The 21,246-nt window shown below is 40.5% G+C and overlaps 1 protein-coding gene across 2 annotated transcripts in view; it reads left to right on the forward strand.

Annotated features, from left to right (window-relative positions):
* The window catches only part of MCC (MCC regulator of WNT signaling pathway), a gene marked incomplete at its 5' end in the record, with an annotated part of 210,824 nt that overhangs the window by 157,836 nt on the left and 31,742 nt on the right, over positions 1–21,246 (forward strand). For both annotated transcript variants that reach the window (XM_084278185.1, XM_084278186.1), the window contains 5 exons: positions 412–548; positions 4,313–4,476; positions 8,591–8,797; positions 20,227–20,373; positions 20,696–20,785. In XM_084278185.1, coding sequence (XP_084134311.1) covers positions 412–548; positions 4,313–4,476; positions 8,591–8,797; positions 20,227–20,373; positions 20,696–20,785 — 745 coding nt within the window. The remainder of the gene's footprint in view (positions 1–411; positions 549–4,312; positions 4,477–8,590; positions 8,798–20,226; positions 20,374–20,695; positions 20,786–21,246) is intronic.

Below are 21,246 nucleotides of genomic sequence, written 5' to 3' on the forward strand. Positions count from 1 at the left end.
GCATCCTTGAACTGAGAAAGAGACCAGAATTGGTTATTGCTTAATCCACTTTGGGATCAAAAGCCACTTGTGCTGATTAAGTATTGTCAGATGGGGAGTCATTGCAAAGCAGTGCATGTCCTTCTTGCATTCATGCTTGCTTGCATTCAGTTCCACCCATTGTTTCCTTGGACAGTGCGCTGGAGTAATAACGAATTTGGGAATAAACAAATGGAAACCAGGTGCTGGCTGCTCCAAGTGTGTGTTGGGGCACGGCACAGTTATGGTAAAGGGTGCAAACCCTTCTCTACTGGCTGGGAAAGCATTTAGGCTTGTGTGGATTGTATCCTCAGCTTACCAGTCTGAAATAAGTGTCACAAAGATGTGTATTTCCTCAGAGGATTTTATTTCTGCCTTTGCTCTCATTTCTAGGGAGGAAGATGAGTTTTCAGAACTGCGGTCAGAGCTCAGCCAAAGCCAGCATGAGGTTAACGATGACTCACGAAGCATGGACCAGAATTCTGTTTCAGTACCAGAGAATCAATCCACCGTGGTCACTGCGGATGTGGGTGAGTTACGATTCTTGACAGACTTGATCCGTTCTTACAGCAGAAAGGCACCATACCCTTTGAAATGCAAATCAAAACATTTGGTGAGGAAATAAATCAATCTAGGCTGTGTTAATCACAACAAATGCTGAACTTCTCCACTATTAGGAACTTACATGTGAAGTAACCTCTGTGCCTTGATGTAAAATAGCTATGGAGTCTGAAATGGAATGATTGTTTAGGGGAGTTCACGACTTTTGGAAAAGAAGAGGAGTAAAAAAGCTCTTCACATACTTTACATGTACCTGTAAAGTAGTCAAACTCTGGAGAAGAATTGCAGACAGAGTAAATTGGGAAGGGAAAGTCTCTGTCCGGTTCTTTTTTAGCCTAATTATTAAGGATGTCTGCACTTATTTAAAATTGAGAGCCTTTTTAAAGTACAGAATAGGAATAGCTTTCTGAAATGGATTTAGACAAGGATAAATCTGACGCAAGCTGTTCAAATACATTGCAAGGAGGGAGCACTTCCAGACAGTCTGTGACTAATTTTTTCTGGTTAAGAACTAAGAGGTCAAGCATCTTCCCTTCAGAATTTCATCTGTTTCGTCATCCAAGCACAATTCCTGATCATTTGAAAAACCTCCAAATAATTACTCCATGAAGTTCGCAGTATAATCATAAGCAGAGACAAGGCCCTCAGTATGATAAGGTTTTAAGTGCTTGGGCACAATTGCTGAGTGCCACAGCTGTAGTATAGCAGAAGTCCAGGTAATCATCGTTATGATGGATTTTCAGAATTCTCTTTGGAATTCTATTTCTCTTAATTTACATTTAAAACCAAGTAGTTGGTCTTAATTTTTCTTTCCCCCCAGATAAGGTAGCTGAGCGCCTGGGAGCTTGGGTGGGTGACACCATACATGAGCAATGTATTAGGAAGTCTTAATATTTATGGATCACAAGGTCTACAACAGTGCTTAAGCCATTAACTCTATATGAGGCTGGCATTGGTAGTTATAATGTGGCATGCTGTATTTGCTTCCATATGTTAAAACTGGTATTTAAAACAGTTCCCACTTGTTTGTAGTCGTGTACTTCATTACTGAAAACTTTTTGCTGTTTTGTCCAGTAGAGTTTTTTTTAGAGGAATGGATCTGAGGGTAGGATGACTTTTGGGCATAGGATTCATTGCCCTCAAGTGGAGTTTAATTTAAACGTAGAAAATGTTGATATTGTAAACAATCATATTAAAGAGATTTTCTGTATGGTTTCTTAAATTGAAATGAATATACCAGTTCTGGAGCTGTGTTTGTTTATAGGTGCAAGACCTGCCACAGCACATTTGTACTTTGGTGTCTTTAAATTCTAAAACATTAATAGAACAAGATCAATGATAATGTAATCGCAAAGTGTCTGAAATACAGAATTCAAATTATACTTTAAAAAATATTGTATGGAGTCAAGGTATTTTAGTAGAAGCTTTCATATTCTTAAAAAATGTATGGTTTTACTTTCAGAAGTTAATGCTTATTGCTAAGTTCCTACTTGAGATTCTAACATGAGGACTTCTTTTTCCTTTAATTTTCTTTCATTTTTTTTCCCATTCTTTTGACAAGAATAATCAAACTAACATGCTTTTCAGCATTTATTTTGGGGTTAGGCTTTTGCTTTTGTTCTTAATGGAACAGAGCTGAAGCAGGGTGCATGTAAGTTGCCATTTAAGTTTCGCTGAGAGTGAGAATCATGGTAATAAAATTAAATAGGGCAATAGACAGAATAAGAATGTTTACTGTAGGGATTCTTGCATTTTTCCATGTGTCCCTTCTACATATACACTCTGCTTTTTGGGATTTCATTTCCATACTCCTGTGAAAATAACTCTTGTGTATACACATACACATATATATATATATATATAAATACATATATATTTTTTAATCCTTCTAGATGTAGGTATGTAAGAATAAAAAATCTTAACCTAATAACCATGTACGTGACCTCGCCTACTGCCCTAATGGAATGAGCATCAGCGGCTTACTAAAACCAATGCTATGTCATGATACTAATACATGTGGATATGCTGCTCTGTTGCTACAGGCAATACAACATCAAGAGCTAAAACTGTGCACGGTCTCCAGTATGTCTTGCACAGCTTGGGATTGGTTTGTACCAGGTTTTGTATGAGAAATAGGGTTCTAATTATTGTAAACCCTTATTTTCTGGGAAAAATGTTATTGTAGAAATGAAACTCAGCATACAAGGTCTTGGAAGGTTGTCTAGAACAAAATGTCTGTTACAGAAGATGCTAGGGAAACAAATAAATTCAAGCAAACAAAATAACGTTATTTATAATAAGAGCATCCCACACAGTATGTGCAGCTCTTAAAAGAATTTTATTATAAAGGGTTTTTTTGGATTATTAGAAGCAGTGGGTGGCTGCTAGTCAGCAACTTCATGACCTCAAGAGTAGAATTTTATGTGTCCTGCCCATTCACATTTTCCATACAATGATGTGACATCATGCTAATCTCTTCTTTTTGGTCAGCAATAGGTTTATGTTTATGTGCACCAGGCAGTGGAGTTAGATATGTGGTAATGAGTTTGCAGGCTTTTTTACTTTCTAATCATGTCATCCCTTCATCCAGCTGCTTTCGATCTTCTCTTTCACTGAAACATTTCAAGACAGGCTGCAATAATCTGGTGCCTCGTGTCTGTTAAAATTCAGACACAGCTCAATGCCACGCCAATTTAGTCCCCTATAAGATGTAGTAGTAGTATAGAGATAACACCCTCCAGCAAGAATGCCTACCACTGTTTTGAGTAAGGTACAGGAACTGCTGGTGCACTGCTGTGCAGTTAGTACTTACTGCATACTCTTCACTAGTAAGCCAGAAGTATTAGCTCGCCCATCTGAGAGACAGCACAAAGGTGAATTCGACCACATGCATTCCATAGAAGCTGACACTGTCTGTCACCACATGGGAACCTAAGAAAACCAAAAATAGTTTATGAAGTAAGTTAGCATGGTACGGAGACCCACTTTTTTCACAGAAGTGCAGGACAGTCTCTCCTTTGCCTAAAGACAGAAAAGGAAGTGATTCTCTAGCGCACATTATAATTAAAATCGTGGTGTGTTATATGCTGCTAATGTGGTTGTAGTGCAGAACATAGTGAAGCACTGGGTGTGCTGTTAGGATCCCTGAATATTCTGTGGTTCCATTTGAAGAAGTAGCTATAAAAATGAAATATAAGCTTTAAGTTAGTCAGTAGGCATAATTTCTGCAAACACCAAGATTTTTAAAAATAAGGCAGTACCCACATACAACTATGAAAATTCTTCTGAAAAACATCATGTCATCATGTCAATGAAGGTACCAGGCAGAAAAAAAAGTTGTCAAATTTACAGAGGAAAACCTTTCAGGGTAATAAAATCAGGATAATAAAATCAGGCTCTGAATGGCAAAAAGAATGATGTGCTACGTGAGCATGTGGTGTCTTAAAGTGTTGTCTTTCAGAAAAGAGAGGATTTTAAAGAAAGAATGAACACTTCAGATAAATGGGGGAATGTTATTTGTCAGGTGGGACATAACTCATTATTTTGGTTGATGTGGTTATGGTGTTTAAGCCTATCAGTTGATGAGGGAAAAGTGGCAGGTTGCAAGGACATTCCTTGAATGGTATCAGTCCGAGCTGTTCTGCAACAGGCACTTCCTGGCTTAGAGTTTGTTTTTTCACTGAGTCACTAATTGTTGCAATATTTGTTTTGGTTTTGTTTTCCTTTCTTTTAGATAACTGTAGTGACTTGAATTCAGAACTGCAAAGAGTGCTGACAGGTCTGGAAAATGTTGTCTGCGGGAGGAAGAAAAGCAGCTGCAGTTTATCAGTAGCAGAAGTGGATAGACACATTGAGCAACTCACTACTGCCAGCGAACATTGTGATTTAGCCATTAAGGTAACAGTAACATTAGCCTCTTAATGCAGCATGCACATTGCCTGAGACACCTGATCACATAGTAGTAGCACCTCACTTCCAAAGGTGACAAAGTACCTCACAGAAATCAACTCCAGCTCACTGGTGTGTGTTGGGTGAGCAGCAGTATACCTGTCTTTCCACTGAATTCTCTAAGGCCCAGGAGGAGCTACTAACAGACGTTTGATCTCAGATATTTGTCTTACACTCATTTCAGAGATAAGAGTAATGGGGACACTCAGCAGTTAATTTACTTTCCGAAGGTTATCCAGCAAACAAGTTGTCACTTGCTGGAGGTCATACAGCTAGTCAGTGACCCGTAACTGAAAACACAATAGGTAATACTGGCTGAAATTTGAAGATCAAGTGCCATGAACTAAGCGCAAGTTGTTACTCTGCTCTCTTAAAACATGAAGGTAGTGTTGTGTATTAATTCCAATGAGGCAAGCCAGACACAAGAACAACTAACCGATACGAGCCTGTATGTCTTGGTTTTACTGAACATGTAACAGAACAAGAGAAGGAATGCACGTGTCATGAAGGGATCACGATCCGGAACCTGAAAGCCAGGCAACCGCAGAGTTACTGTATACAGGGGAAGATGAACAAGTGTTTTGTGACAAACGAAAAGCATTGGTGACTCATTTGGATAAGAACAAATATATTGACAGTTTGCTGATGAAGTGGGGATGTCTGTGACCATTCTCGATGATCCTTTGGCATACTGCTGGGAAAGGTCCTATCTGTCCCTGGTGGTGCCTGAGGAGTAAAAATGGCCTAGAAAGAAATGTGTTGCGTAGTAGCTTGAAGAATGTGTGTGTGTGTTGGAGAGAGACAGAGACAGATGACTTCTGGGTCTCTTGGGAATGGTCTTAAAGTAGTTCATTTGAGTGTCTCGGAGGACTAGGATCAATACTTTCACTGTTACACTGTGGAGTTTTAAGGTTAAGTGTTCTCAGAAGTCAGTATTTACAGAGAGAGAGAGAGAGATTGTCTGTCCTGGAAAACAGGTAAAGATTGGTCTGTGTGAGGTCCATGGAGGTCTGAACTGAGATGAGATTAAAACCTTCTGCAGGAGGTGCATTCCACAAAATGTCAGAATAGCTGTCATAAATTTAATTCTCCAGTTTTTTCTTTTAACTCTGTTATTTACTGTTGATTCAAATTCACTACAGGCAACCTTTTATAATGGTAAGTAACTGTCAGCATCTTCTTTGTGGTCCAAAATGCAGGCCTTTTATTTTCATGTGGTCTCTACATTCACAGCCGTTTTTGGAGAAAGTTTTCCCCACTGCCTGTGCTGTAGAGCCTAGTATTGTTTGTGTTCGACAGGCAATAGCATGCAGAGGTTATTAACCTTTCGGGAAGATAGGAATCTCTCAGACATGCTCCAACTATGTGCTAGGGAAGTGTGTCACCAATGTGTTTAATATAGCAAAACCTTCACGTAGAGCCCCGCTCCACAATTCCACCCATGGCTGCAGGTCATTTCTCCTTTCATGCTTCCTCAGACAGAAAACTGAGAGATTTTAAATCAGGTGGAATCATGTTCAGTAACGACTGTCTTTTGCTTTGTCTGTTGACTTTTTTCTTCACTGATAAACATGCATTTAAATGTTTTTAATCCTGCTTTGAGGGTTAAATTTCACTGAGTTTCTTTTAATGCTGGTAATTATGTTTTTTTCTTCCTTTTTTGTACAAATCATGCGACCCTAGCTAGCCTAATTGTTTCTGTCCCACAAAGAATGAAAAGACCTTGGAAATGAGATTTGTCAGATTGTCTGATAAACTGAACAGTTACACAACTATCCTTTGTTTAAGAAAAATTCACAGACTAGGCCAGTTAATGTTTCATGTGTTTTCAAGGGTAAATAACTATCAGTAACAGATACTTGCCTGTACAACTCTGCCAATTAAAAAAAGTTTTAAGTATTTACCAACACGGACTATTTAGAACATGAGAACAGCTGCACCACGCTGGACCGAAAGTCCATCTGCCTAGTGGCAGATGCCAGTAGAAGGACTGCATAAAAAAATATATACATAGTCTGTCCTCTTCTCCTTCCTTCAAAGATGCTTCTAGCAAGATGGGTTTAGGGACTTCTTGAGCCTGAGAGGATGTCTTTGTGTTCAGTAGTCATGGGTGAAACTTTCTTCCACATTTATATCTGATGTTTTTTAACTAGTCTAAATTTTTGGCATCCATAAATGCTGGTAGGAGTAAATTCCTACCATTGAGTTACCCCTTATGAAGAAGTGCCACTTTTTCCTTTCTTAAAAACTGATTCTTGCTCATTTCATCTGATACCATGTCTGTAATGCAACAACTCTTGTAAGGAAACCAAGGCAGAGTGCTGATGGTGGTGTCAGATATAAGACTAGAATTACAGTCGGAACACTGCATTGTAATTCAATCCTGTAATCCGTGAAATTACACCTGAATTTGTCTGCTGTGCAGCAGCATGACAGATAAAACTACTTTGCAGTTCTGCTTTGAAGAAAAGTAAACAACTTGGTAGTTTACATGTACAGTACTTATGTTTTATTTGCCATAGAGGATGGTAGCACATTGGTTGTCAAATGGGAGAACTGTGTTAATAGTTATATCAGCAAAAGGATATTGGTCACATCAGAATGCAAGAGCATAGAAGCAAGCAGAAAGGTTCCTCAGCTTTTTTAAGGACTATATTTATTCTTTCAAATAAATGTATTCGTAACAATATATAACAACTTTTCATTATAATGGACGAGTAATAAAATTTCACTGATACCTCAGTGTCAGCCAGTGATAAAAAAACTAGGAAGAACTCTTGCAGGGAAAAAAAAATGTATTTTCAGCTCAGTTTGTCATTTTCAGCTATACTCCAGTTGTTTCTTTTAGTGCCTCACAAATTTAGGACAAAAACTTCAGTTAGTAATTTTTGTTATATATAAACATCAAGTCCTTTTGAACAAAGAAACTAACTAGATTATTTTTAACCTTGGTAGATGAGTTATTTATCTTCCATATGAAACTCCCATATGAAAAAGTACAGACTGTAGTTACAACTTGTTCTTGAATTATCCAATGAAATTAAACTTTCTAGATTGCTAGTTACATCATATATTCATTTATTTTTACATTTTTCTTCCTATCATTTCAGTGAAGACTGCTTTCAGAGAGATTCAGAAGCTTATAAAGAACAGGTGGAGGTCTTTTGCTTGTTGCAAATGTCTTCCATAACTGGGAAAACTTAACGCAGGCACAGCATGTGCAGTGTAGCAGAGTCAGAACTGGACACGTTTGCCTGACACATTGAGTGTTATGCTGTGTTTCAGTTTGTTGGATGACCAGTCTGATGGTTATCATAGGCAAGGCAGTGTTCCCTCACTAGTGGTGTGTGCCCAGTAGAAGTTGCTGAATATCCTGTGCGCTGAATAGTGCCTACTAGGTACAGTTCTGAGCAAGGGGATGGGGTGGGGAATGTGGAATGGTGTTGTATGTCCTAGAGAAGACCAGCCTTTTTTAGACTCTATAAGGGCTGTAACATCTTCTGGTATAACATAAGCCTAGCTAAGGCCAGCTTACTTTCATTTATCTCTGTCACCTTTAGGATGGAACATGCTTAGGGACATGGGAAGGAAGACTCCTCTTTTTTTTTTTTGCTGCTCCATTCTTTTCCTTGCCCTTTTGTGGACTCAGTCTAGTACTAGGAAGAGCCTCGTGCAGTGAGCGTTCACCAGCTGCTACTTTCAGGCAGGGAAACAACAAGCACAATACTCAGGCATGACAAGGAGTCATTATTTTGTTTTAAAGTGTTCTGAGATGAAACTACTGGGGTTGCCGTCACTCACAGGTTTTATTTGCAATTAAAGCATTCATCTGCTTTCGTGTTGGTCAGTATGAAATACTGTAATAAAACAGTTAAACTATCAAACAAAATAAGGGGCTTTTTGTTACTTACCAAACAAAAGAAGCCAGCTAACAGTGTTGTGGGTTTGGGTGTGTACATGTGAGCACATATAGCTGCCCGTTACAAACTTCTGTCCTACATACTGTTATCCTTGCTCAATCATCTTTCTTTGCCTCTTCCTGGGTTTTGGTGACTTTTTGCAGACCGTGGAAGAGATTGAGGGTGTTCTGGGACGTGACCTTTACCCAAATCTATCGGAAGAGAGATCTCGATGGGAGAAGGAGCTAGCTGGCTTGCGGGAAGAGAACGAGAGCCTCACAGCCATGCTGTGTAGCAAAGAGGAAGAGCTGAACAGGACCAAGGCCACCATGAATGCTATTCGTGAAGAAAGGGACAGACTGCGTAGAAGGGTAAGGTTGCTCCAAGGATGATGTTCTTGTTCCTCTTGGCATGTGCAATTTTGTCACTAGAACAAGCTTCTCTTTTAATCATGTTTTGCGTACTGGGTGTAGGACTTTTTGTTTCTAAATTACAGAACTAGAACAAAACTGACCCTAATTGAAAAAGAGTGTGTGAGGAACAGCCAAGGTGTACAACCAGCTGATGTCAGAAATCGTGTGTTAACAGAAAACGTGATAATCATCTCCATGGAAGCATATGCAACTTGTCTGTAGAGAAAGCAGATGTTCATTTAATGAATCTTCCTGTGAGGCATTTTTTTTTCCTGTAAACAACAAGTATTTCTTTGTTTTTGATGGGAATTCAATTTGTGATTAGAGAAAGAAAAAGAGCAGGACTCCTGTCAGTGGGTAATAATTGTTAAAACTGAACAATGAGTAGTGCCAGCCATGTCCTGCAACCCTGTCTACATTTTATAGTGCTGCAAGGTCAGATAAAGGCCTTGTGCTTTGTGTGGAGCCCAAAGTGAAAAAAACTGAAAAATTATTCACAAAAAAAGATAAAAGATCCAAGAAAATGTGATCTCAGTCTCTTTTACTTTTAGACTGGGTTTTTTTAGCTTTGTCCCCGTTAAATCTGCAGAGTTGTGGCCAGATATGAAATAATACTGTTTTTACAAAACAAACAATATTATGTATTTGTTTCAAGTTTCTGCTCAATCTGAATGGCAATTTAGATGACTGTAAAATGGTGGTAAAATTACTGGAAAAGTCACTCTTTACCTACAGGCAGCAGGTCTACCTTTTATGACAATACCGTGTTTCTACAAAACACTATGACTGCAATGACTGTATTATTTTAGCATGAGTCTGCATTGTATGAGATTTCCAGTCTTCAGATAGGGAGCCACAGATTACCTTTGCGAAACTCTCTAGCCTCTGGATATATGTGATGAAGGAAAAACAGTGATCTGCTATCACACAAAGCGAGACCGTTTCAATTTTTCCTTTATAAATTTAGTTTTATTGTAGACCAGAAGTGTAAGTCCTGAAGTTTTTTGATTGGTTTTATACCAACACTAATGTTTAAACAGAGGCAGTACTGCCCCTACAGCTGAGGAAGTAACATTTAAGCACGTAGTGAGTTATTGCAGGATTGGGCCAGGGAAGAAGGGCAGGCAGAGAACGCTTGTGAAATTTGCTTACACAAATGACAGTACAGATGATACTGATCAGTATTGGGTTATCAAACAAGAAAAAAAGTAGATGGTCTTGAGGGTACAATTAGTAGAAAAAGATTTAAATTTTGAGAAGTGTGGAATGCAATTTAAGGTGCTTAAAAGATTAGTGTAAGAATTTATGCTGACAGCCAGGAGCTCCTCAGTTAAAAAAAAAAAGGGTGGGGAAAGAATTGGTGTTTGTATCCTGAGAGATCAGCATGGCTGAGCTGTTTGATGCATGGTGTCAAATTCAATCCTGCAGCGTTACTTCCAGTAGAGACTGGAAAGGGTGTATAAAGAGTGGTGAGATCTGATCGAGAATGGTATATGTAGTTCTTAGCTCTTAGGCTTCAAAAGGTTGGGTTTAAATTGACATCGGAAAAAAAAGGAAGAAAATAAGAAGTAGATAGTCAGAGAAATGGGCAGCTTGCTTGGAAAAGTAACTTAAAGAGATTGTCGTGTTTAACTTGTCAAAGCAAAATCTGAATTTGATTTCTCTTTTACTAGCGCTACAGAAAGCAAGTAAGAATGCGTTTTTGGATTGAGAGAAAATCAGACTCTGACTTGGTGGATGCCACTATGTTGAGGGGTTCCTGAGGCATTCCCCACATCCCCAGGCCAGAGGTGTTGTGTGTGTATGAACAATAACCAACAGGAATGATATAAAACAGGAGTTTTACAACAAGCTGTAACTGTAAACTTCGGGACAAAACTGGAGCAAGAACAGATTAATATAAACTACTTGTGGCTATATTTGGTTAGAAATTAGACTGTTATGGTTCTGAAGAATCCTTAAGGAGTAAGGCTGCTGACTAGGTTGAAAAATGAACCTTTAAAATATTAAAGTTCTGGTGGTATGATGAAATGTGGGCTTATCTATTAAAACCAGGGTTGTTTTATTAATGTCGTACCCGAAGGAAAGCAAAAAAGTACACTTTTAATTGGCCCAATTAATACAGCTGCATTAATTCTAGGGCTAGCCTTAATATCTCTGCATAAAACTGCCACGTTTTGCCTGCTTGCCAGCAGTAGTAGAGGGTTGGATTAGATGATGAGAAAAATGCAGTTTCACTCTAGGTATGTGGATAGTGCCTGCCTTGGTCAGCCTGCATTGAGTCCCCAGTGAACCATGCACTTGTAAAGCCACCCAAGTACCAGCCGTGTTGGTGTTTCACAAGGCCTAGGACTGAAAGGACAGCATGGTCATTGTGCTCACTCTCGTAGCAGCTGGCCGGTCTGTTGGAACTGTTAGTCTGTGTTGCTGATGCTGTTACTGAAGCGTCTCTGGTGACCACAGAATGGAGGTCATCAGCCTGCTTTGTGTAAGCGGATAGAGCAGACGACAGCTGAAAGCAGCAGTGGGACCTTACGGGCCCGCGTTGCGTTCAGACCACTGACCCCGGAGCGGGTAAGTCTTGAATTGCTCTGGAGGAACTGTGACCTGTCTTCTGGGAACTGCGAGACAGTTTAAGTGTTCGTTCTTATTTAATTAAGGAAATTCTTCTTGGCCAGATTGGATAAATGTCTTGCCTGGTACGTGAAGGGTTAATGTTGGATTGGCACAGAGCATAAGAAAATCCAGCAGCCTCTATATTCACACACAACTGGCAGGTTTGGGGGTTTTTTTTTTTTGGTTGTTTTAATTTAGTTTGTACCTACAAAAGACTTTACTGAAATGTAGGTTTTAATACCATCCTGAACGTGTGCAACAACTGGTTTATTGCTCCCAGCAGAGGAGTTAGTTGGTGGCATATGACCCTGTCTGCAACATTATGTAATTGTTGCGCTGGAAAACATATTTGCATTTTTAATGTAACTCTGTGTCCATGGTTGCCACAAAATAAATGTTTTCTTTGACCTATTAAGTATTTTCTGTATGCCACCTGAACTCAGAGTCACTTCAGATTATTTCCCTGGAGAGTGGGAAGGGAGACCCAACTAAAATTTAGTTATTGTTCTTCTCAAATTAAATTGGGTGAAGCGAATAAGCTTGAAGTTGACCAGATCAATAGGTCTGTTACTTTAGACCAATGTCTGTAATCAAGCAGAGTGCTTTCAATACATTTTTCTCAGGCTTGTTGGAGATTTAATTTAATTAGGTATTTACTGTGCTCAGTTAACAGATTGAGCTGCTTTCTAGAACAGTAGCTAAGAAACAACATACATATGGAGTTTGTTTCTCACGGGTCATTAGTAAATGAGGTAATCTTTTATTTCTGTAGGGTGCCTTCAGCTAATTTCATAACACGGAGGTTTATTTTACCTCTATATGGTACTGCTGTATTAAAAATAAAATCTATTTAAGTCTGGGCTAGTCAGTGCTGTAGAAATTGCTTACACATAGCTGGCATAATCCTGCATCCAGTAACACAGATAAGATGCTGGGCAATTTCTGTGCCATTCATGGGATTAATGTTATTGTTACACGAGAATAAGGTTGTCATCGGGTCATCACTATTTACGGCCTCAGTATGTAGTAACATGCTTAAATAGTAGTAGAAAAAGTCACATTTGTGTTCTCACACAAAATGTCTTGTATCCACCAAGAAAGCCAGATGAGCAGCAGTGATATAATGTATAAACTCAGTCATGACTCCAAAGTAAGAGTTGTGGGGTTTTTAATTACTATGCATGAAATTTGCCAGATGGGTAGTGCCTCAGCACAGACCCAGGCAGCCCCTTGGCACAGGCAGTGGTGGTTCTGGGCAGTGTTCAGGCTTCCCTGAGGCTCTTCTGAAGAACTGAGTCTAAACTGAAAAGGCGGTTCCAGCTCCAGGAGCGTGTCAAGTCTCTTCTCTGCATAAGCTATATGCCATCTTGTTTGGTTAATCACATGCTTTTAGTTTTGAGGATTCTTCTGTATCTGCTACAAACTCAGCTGAATTTATGAAACTGACCAGAAGACAAGCAGACTTAATATTTTAGCAACCTTCAACTTAAGACCTTCATGAAACCTAATCTGCAGAGGAGTAGAGAAGTGCCATTTGAATTCATGATCCCTCCAGATGCACAGATTGCCCCCACTCCCAGAAACTTCATTTTATCATGAGGGATCTCCCAAAATACCTTGTTCTTGGGAGTAGTTGAAACCCACCCAAACCACAGCAGGAGCCGAATCCTTGGCCTTGCAGGCATTCTTGAGCCCACACTGTTCTCAGATGACACAAAACTGGCACTAGTTCCTGTCCTTGTTTTGGCATCATTCCTGTTCAGATCAGAAGGTATTGTTCCAGATTGCTAGAGAATGCTGATATGTTAAGGGCCTTTAGAGATTATTATCAGCTTGCACAGCTTGAAGTGATCCTTGAACTGTTCTGTCTCCTTGTCTCTTGATGCACACCAGAAACCTGAGGTAGCAGCCAAAAGCTATTTCCATTCTCCGCCTCCTGCAGTTGCATGGTATTTGCTTATGCAGCAGTATCTCCACTTAGTCGTTAACTAGAGCTTTGCTTCTGTTTCCAAGTTTGTATGCAAATGCTCTGTTATTAATCTGCAATTAAATGAGAAAAAGCCTGAGATAGGCTTACTGCCCTCATATGTGTTTGTTTCTGCTGCGTGCTAGCCTGGATCAGACCACTTCTGTTGTGCTCCGAGCTTTTTGGGAATCCACCCTTCACTTCCCGCATTATGTCCTCCCATGTCCTTGGGTTTCACTGCTTTCCATCCTTACTTAGAGGTGCAGCACAGATTTTTCTGCATGGAGAGGCTCTTGTCTGACAGGTGACAAAATCCAGAGGAACACTTGCTCAGTAATGTATTTGCATCACCCAGTGCACTGTAGCCTCTCCTGACACTTAAAAACACCGTATGTCTAAACCCTAGTAGCATGCCTGTTCTCCCATAGCTTGCTGAGTCTGTGCGGCCCCTTTCTCCATCCCTCAGAATAACTGTTCAGACCTCAAATTGATTTTGCAATCTGCCAGTGACAGTTAAGTTCTTAAGTATTTCTTGGATGTAGACATCTTTGCAGAGGAGTGACGCCCTGTAAATGCCTTGTTTGAAATGATGAGCGCAGGTCTAACTAAGCTCATTCAAGCTTCAGAAAATTCATTGAGTTGGCCCTTTTAACTACCAGGAAAGATTTTACTGTACTCAGTCAACCACAACAGACAACCTGTAGGAAGTAAGACCTTGTTAGCCTTGGTGCTCACGATTTAAGAGGGGCTGAAAATAATCAGCACTAGGTCTGGTAGAAAGGTTAGGGGTGCTTTAGGGTGGGAAGGGCCTTCGCCACTCACAGCAGCTTGAATTGTCACACTGGTACTTGACGTTTTGTCTTCCCCTCCACACATCTGCAGCATGTGTGAGTGAATTACAAAGTGGGAAAGGTGTAATCACTTCCCGTGGTGTGTTGTGCTTCATCCTCCTCCTCTCTAGAACTGGGGAAAAAAAAATGGAAGTCATATTAAAATGCTGAGGAAAAAAGATGTTACTAATTGAAGAATTCATGGGTACTGCATGAAGAAATAAGTCACAAGTAGGGTAGAAAGAAAAGAGTCACAGCCGTGCCCCTTGTTTAAAACTGGGTTAGGAACAAAAGTAGCAGGTGTCCTTTCAATGTGGAAATTAGTGCAAAAAACAGGGGGTTTGTAGCTGTGTTGGTTTTATTGAGGATATGATAACAGATCATGTAGTTGTTAGTATGTATTTGTAAAATACAAGGAGTAAAAGCATGTTTCTTTGACTCGTGATTATAGTTAATGAGCATATTTCACCAGAGTATTTTCTGTAACTCAGTGTGTGTTTCTGCAGACATGTGTGATGCCTGTTAACCACTTATAAAGTCTTTCATAAATCCAGCATTGCTGTGGTGTGTCAGCCCCCTTTCTCTTCCACCCTTGCTGTCTTTTTATTTAGTTCTAAAGGTAACCACAAGAAATGATGCCTTATTTTTCCCTATTTCCTAATCAAATTCTCAGCATTCAAAGGAATAAATTAAAATGCAGCTAAACAATTGTTTCATATTGCTAAACATCAAATATTAATACAATTTCTAGTTATTTAAATTTATATTTGTGGTGGTTTAGCCCTGACTGGAGGCCAGACGCTCACCAAAGTCGGTCTATGACTCCCCTTAGTAGTTGGGGAGGGGAGAAAACATACATTGAGAGGCTTAGGAGTCAGTGTAAGGACAGGGAGAGATCACTCTGTCACCAACGACATGGGCAAAACAGACTCAACACAGAGTGAAGGAAAGAAAACTATGTAATTTATTACACTACACTACACACACAGTGAAACCAAAGTCAGAAAATAAGAAGTGCAACCAGATCTTAAAACAACTTCCCCCACCCCTGCCTTCTTAGCAGACTTTAGTCAGGATTTTGCTCCCTTCTTCCCTCCCATTGTGGCGCGGGGTGGGCAGGGACTGGTGAGCATCTTCTTGGTAGCATCTTCAACCCCCACCCCTCCATTCTCTAGCAGACTTCCCTTTAGTCATGATCTTGCTCACTTCTTATCCCGGCCTTGTGGCATGGGGGAGCAGGGACTGGGAAAATGGGGTTCTCGGTCACTTCTTCATGAGCTGTTTTCCTTTTCCAGATCTTAAAACACCTCTAACCTCCCACCCCCGCTTCCTTCTTAGCAGACTTCACTCTAGTCATGATTTCACTCTCTTCTTCCCCCACATTGTGGCATGGGGACAGGGGGCAAGGACTGGGAAAATGGGGGCTTCGGTCAGTTTCCTTCTTGGCCTGGGGCAGGGGGGTGGCATTCATTACACACCCTCCCCCTGCTGCACCGTGGGGTCCCACCCAGAGGAGGCAGTCCTGCATGAACTTCTCCAGCGTGAGTCCTCTCCCACAGGGCTTTATCTGTTCATCAGCTGCTCTGCCGTGGGTCACTGCTGGGGCAGGCAGTAATAAATTGCAATGCCTCTCAGTCCCAGTCCTCCACAGGGTCACCAGCCTCCCCCAGCACACCTGTTTCAGCGCAAATCTCTCTCTTGCTCATCTCTGTGTCTCTGTCTCTCTCCATGGGCTGCAAGTGCTGGCAGGGGCTTGATCCAACGAGCCTCTCCATGGGCTACAAGGGTCTTGGCCTTTTTCATGGACTGCACAGGGGCAATACCTGCTCCACCATGGGTTTTTCCACAGGCTGCAGGGGCATCTGTCTCTCTGGCACCTGGGGTGCCTCCTCCCCCCCCGCTCCCTGGCCTTGGTGTCTGTGCAGCTTGTTAGATCTTCTTACCACCTTCTCCAGTGGCAAACTGCAGCTGCTTCCGGGTTTTTTCTCCTATATGTGATTCCCAAAGGTGCTGTGACCATGACCGATTGGCTGAGCCTTGGTCAGCAGCAACTTTGTCCTTGAATCGGCTGATGTTTATAGCCTGGGGCCTGCAGAGAATTCTGGCAGCTCCTTACAGCAGCCATTTTCTGCAGCCCCTGTTCTCTCCCCACACCCAGCTACGCAAAACTGCAACAATATTAATAAGTTGGCTACATCTGTTTGTACCTGACTTATCTCGGGATCTGGGTTATGCATTGCTCTGACCTCCAATGACTTTGTTTTCTTACATGTCACTTGAAGCCCCCTCTCCTGCTCTCTGCAAGGTTCCAGCACTTCTGCAGTTCTCTGGATTTCCTCCAGCTGTTTGGATCTTTGCTGTTTCCTTTTTTCTGTTGTGGATTTCACAGATGTTTCCCTGGGTTTCTTCTTTTTTTTCCTCTGTTGTCACTTACTTTTTTTCCTGATCATATAATTAGATCTACCTGTTGGCCCCTTCCTGTCTCAGTTTAGAGTTTTAGGACTTTATTGCAGTTTTTATGTCCTTCTGGATACTTCTATCTTTAAACTAGTATGATGCAAGGGCTAAACAAATCTTTCTTTAAAACCTTCCTTGTTATTCCTTCCCAAATCACAAATCCACACTTTTCTGCTTTTCAGTGGAACTTTTTTTGCTTTGTTTCTTTCCTTCTCTTCACCCATTGGATTTTGCCAATTTTGTTGTTCATATCCTGTAAGATTTGCCCTTCTTCCCTTTCCCGTTTCCACATGTTTATTGTGTCTCCTGTGCAGTACCAAAGTGACCAAATTCTACTAGTATATGTAAGCTTCAGAATAATTTGTCTTACACTGATAACTTAAGACTGGTAGAAGTATTGAGTGGGCATGGCCAATTTTTAATCATACTTTATAAACTAGTCTTTCTTTTCCTAACTCATGCATTGACCATTCCAGAGAAGAAACTGCCTTTTCTGAACTGTTTTTTTTTTCCTTCGATTCCTCTTCTTTGATCTTTATTTTCTCCCCATGGAATTACTATTAGTGTGAAAAAGAGCTTTTCTGAGGAGGTGGTGCATGCTGGTCTATTTACAGTGGAGGTTTTGGTAACCAGAGGTAGTTACCTGAGCAGTCTGGTGGGTGGGCAGCCCAGTCATGATATTCTGGCTTGGTGAATGGGTGAATTGTCAGATCGGTGATTTTACAGGTCAGACAAACTTGCCCTGTTACCCTGCTCAGAATAAACATCCAGTGCTCAGCATTGCTAAAGTTAGTGCAGTTATTTATAGCAATTAATTCAGCATGTAATTTCTCAAATGAAGGTCTGAATCAGTAAGTACATCAAGCAGCATGAATAAGCAGACAGCTTATTTTAAGTTGTGGCTGTTTCTGTGATACAGTATTAAAGCAGTGACTTGCACAGATTGATAAATGTGCTGTGATCTGAGTTTTCTCTTATAAATGCTTTCCTGAGCAAAGCTTTGCCTGGCTGCAGGCTTAGCTGTGTTCGTTTTTCTTTATGTTGCTAATGTTGTTTTGCAGATTCTTTAGAATAATTGGCTTGGCAGTCCTGGTGGGTAGGTTTCCTTTTGTCTCCTTCTGAGCAGTGACTGTCTTCATTAAAGTTTCATACAATATTGTCCTTACATAAGGTGGTTTTAAACTTCGGAGTCAACAAAGGCTTAGCTTTTTAAGCAACTTTAACACTCTGTTTCCCTGATGCATTTAAGCTTAGAATATTATTTGGATTTGGACTGAAACCTTCCAGGACTAGCTTCTGGGCATAGGTCAATATTTTAGCAATTTTGAAGTCTGATGTCAAGGTAAAGATTTGATTTGACTTGATTTGATGGAAAATACATCCCTAGTGGTTTTCCTGTTTGTTTGCTTTTAAACAATGCTGTAACCTAAGCACTTGGGGAAATTACTTTGGAATAGCCTGGATTAAAAGAAATGGTAATAAATGTGATTTTGACTGAAGTTCTGGCATTGCTTTTTTTTTTTTTCCCCCTCCTCAGTGTTAAGGTTACAGTAGAAATTCTGCCTGTACTGGCATTCCATGTCTGCAAGGAGAAACATGCATACATGGCTTATTTTGTGCATGTTCAGGGTGAAAGGATTGGCCTGCATCAGTAGAGCTCTCCTGTCCGTAAGGATTGCATTAGTACAGCTGTACCCACGTTGCAATTAGGGATGTCTGTACCAGCAAAGGAGGCCCCAGCTGCAAATGTGTAGGAGTTACATGCTATGAATATGCACTTCATACACTCAGTTAACTTCATATGATGTAATTTCAGTTAAGATGTGTAATTCTGAGGCAAGCACACATATCTATGTTTCAGCAAGTTATTTTAAATATTGGGGGGTTGATCTGAGGTATTCTGTACTTTTCTCTTTTTTTTTTTTAACAGAGGGATCAGTGGAATTCTTTGGTTTTGTTTTGTGTAGGGTGTAGCACGCCACGGTGGCTGAACAGGGAAGCTGGGAGTGTAGTTAGCCTTTATGTGCTCTTACTGGTGACACCTACAGCTTTTTATTGGTGACATGAAATCGTTCTGCTCTGTTACGTAAAACACACATTTTCTTTTCCTTTTCTGTAATTTGCACATACCTAAAACTCTGTAATTTTGACAGTAAGTCAAAATCTTTGCATATGACTGAGGGATAGGCAAGGGTACAGGCAAGCAGAAGGAGCCAGAGGAGATTGTAGGAGGCATAAGATAGCACCTTGGTGACTGGAGAGAGTTCTAGCTTGAACATTTTCCTTGGTGCAGAAGGGTTGAAGGGATCTGTATGTGCTGTGCAGAGCACATGCTGACTGCTGCTGCTCCAAGCACAGATTGTTAAAGCACTGATGGTGGACTTGGTGAGCCTATAGCTGAAGAAAGCCCAAGCTTTAATGCAACTTTCAATTTTTATATCTTTTGGCTAATGGGTTTTAGTTTGCTTAATCAGTTTTTTGCGCAATTGTATTGTATTTAGTATAAAAACCTACCTTAATTTAGAGAATAGGAATCAGCGTTGCATTTCATGCCATTGGGGGATATCAGATGGACTCAACTTTTATTTCACCAGTTCTGTTTTGCAGATGGACTGTTCTAACAAAAGTGACATTGAAACTTGAATATTGAAGTAGACACTCCATATTCAAGGAAATACCCTCTTCAGATGTTTTTCTCCCCCTTCTCTTACCTCACAGTCTTTGAGATTCTGTGGGAAAAATGAGCTCTGTCACTTTACCTTGTGGCGTAACTGTTGTGTTAAGCAGACCATTTATTCTTTGTTAAGAATTATTCCAAGGTAAACACTGTAATCTTTAGTTCAGCTATAGTTTGGCTCCTGCAGGCTTTTTGAAAATCTTTTGACGTCAGTTCTGCAAGTATCTGATGTGTTGCGAGGACTGTGCAGCATTTGCAGTGTGTGTTTACAGAGAGCTTCGCCAGACTGTTGGGTATTTTGCTGGTGTTTTCTTGTCCGCACATTCCTCATTAGATGGTAGCTTTACTTAACTACAGCGTGATTAACATTTCAATTTCTGTAACCTTTAATGTGACAAAGTCATCCTGTGATATATTTATATCAAGAGTTTTTTCAACACTGGAACTTTCCATTAACAGCAGGATGTTAATTTGATTTGTTTAGGCATCGTAATCTTAGGCTGCTGCATTAGCTTCACCCCGGAGAGAATAATGTCTATACATACAGTACAGCTGCTCTCTCTGAAGGGGTTATATAAAACAAGCTGAAACTTTGAGCAATTGCTTTACAGTATTACATTTGCATATTTCCACATTGCAAATAGTTTGAAAACCTGACAACAATGGACTTTCAAAACAACCTCCATTCATCTGCTCCCCACACGTGGACTTTGCAGCCGCCACAGGACAAAATGCAACTCCTGCGCTCAAGCCAGGAGCAATTAGGCTTGGACAGACGATGAGAAAAATCACCATTTAAACCATAAAAGTGGGAAGACGGTGACATTATGTTTGATTGTAGGTGCGGGAGCTGCAGACACGTTTGCAAAGTGTGCAGGCAACAGGCCCATCCAGCCCGAGCCGTCTCACCTCTGCCAATCGACCCATCAACCCCAGCACCGGAGAGCTGAGCACAAGCAGCAGCAGCAATGACATTCCCATAGCCAAGGTGAGCTGTTGTTTGTTCAGTAACACTCCTCATGATCTTGAAGAAGCAGGCTTCGTTTTTCAAAGGTGCTGTTGCAAACGTCATTTAACTGGGAGATATCTAGAATCCCCAGAGAGTTTACCTGGGGTGCTAAGCAGGCCCCTGAACTTGAGCTGCAGAAAGGAATTAAGTACAAATGATGGTAATTCTCTCAGTTACAGCACAGGTATCAGTTTTATGGTAGTTTACTTCACGTTTGCAAGTGCAGGTAGTGAACAAATGAATGTTGTTCATGCTCAGAGTGTGGGTTCCTCTGTAACCTGTGCAGCATTCTGATTTGCAGATTGCTGAAAGAGTGAAGTTGTCAAAGACGAGATCAGAGTCTTCATCATCTGATAGACCTGTCTTAGGATCAGAAATCAGCAGCATAGGGGTAAGGACTAATGTTTATATGCATGCATGATACTTTCTGAAGATGACTCATGTTCCATTAAAAGCAGCATTGTTTTCTTCCTCGATAATTAATATATAAGCTAACTGAAAATACTTCAGCAGAGAATATGTCACCCAGAATTACGATCTCATTTCTTATAACTGGTGGCTAGAAATCATTATCTGAGTGACTTCAAGATGTTAACTTTGGAGTCCCCCAAAGTATTATTTTTCAAGGAAAGACTGTTCAGTTGCATTTCACAACTTCCAGTAAACAGGGAACTTGATTCTGCTTTATAATGTCAATGTAAATCCATAACACTGTCTTGCTGTGTGTTAATACTTGTTTCAGTGAAGGACTTAGCTCTGTTCTTTTGCTAAGCATTCAAGAAAGTAACTAACTTGCATATTATGCTTTTTAAATATATGATTAAATATTTGGCTGCACCCTGTGGTTAGTAG

Source organism: Gallinula chloropus, assembly GCF_964237585.1.
Source record: "Gallinula chloropus genome assembly, chromosome: Z".
Taxonomy (NCBI): Eukaryota; Metazoa; Chordata; class Aves; order Gruiformes; family Rallidae; genus Gallinula; species Gallinula chloropus.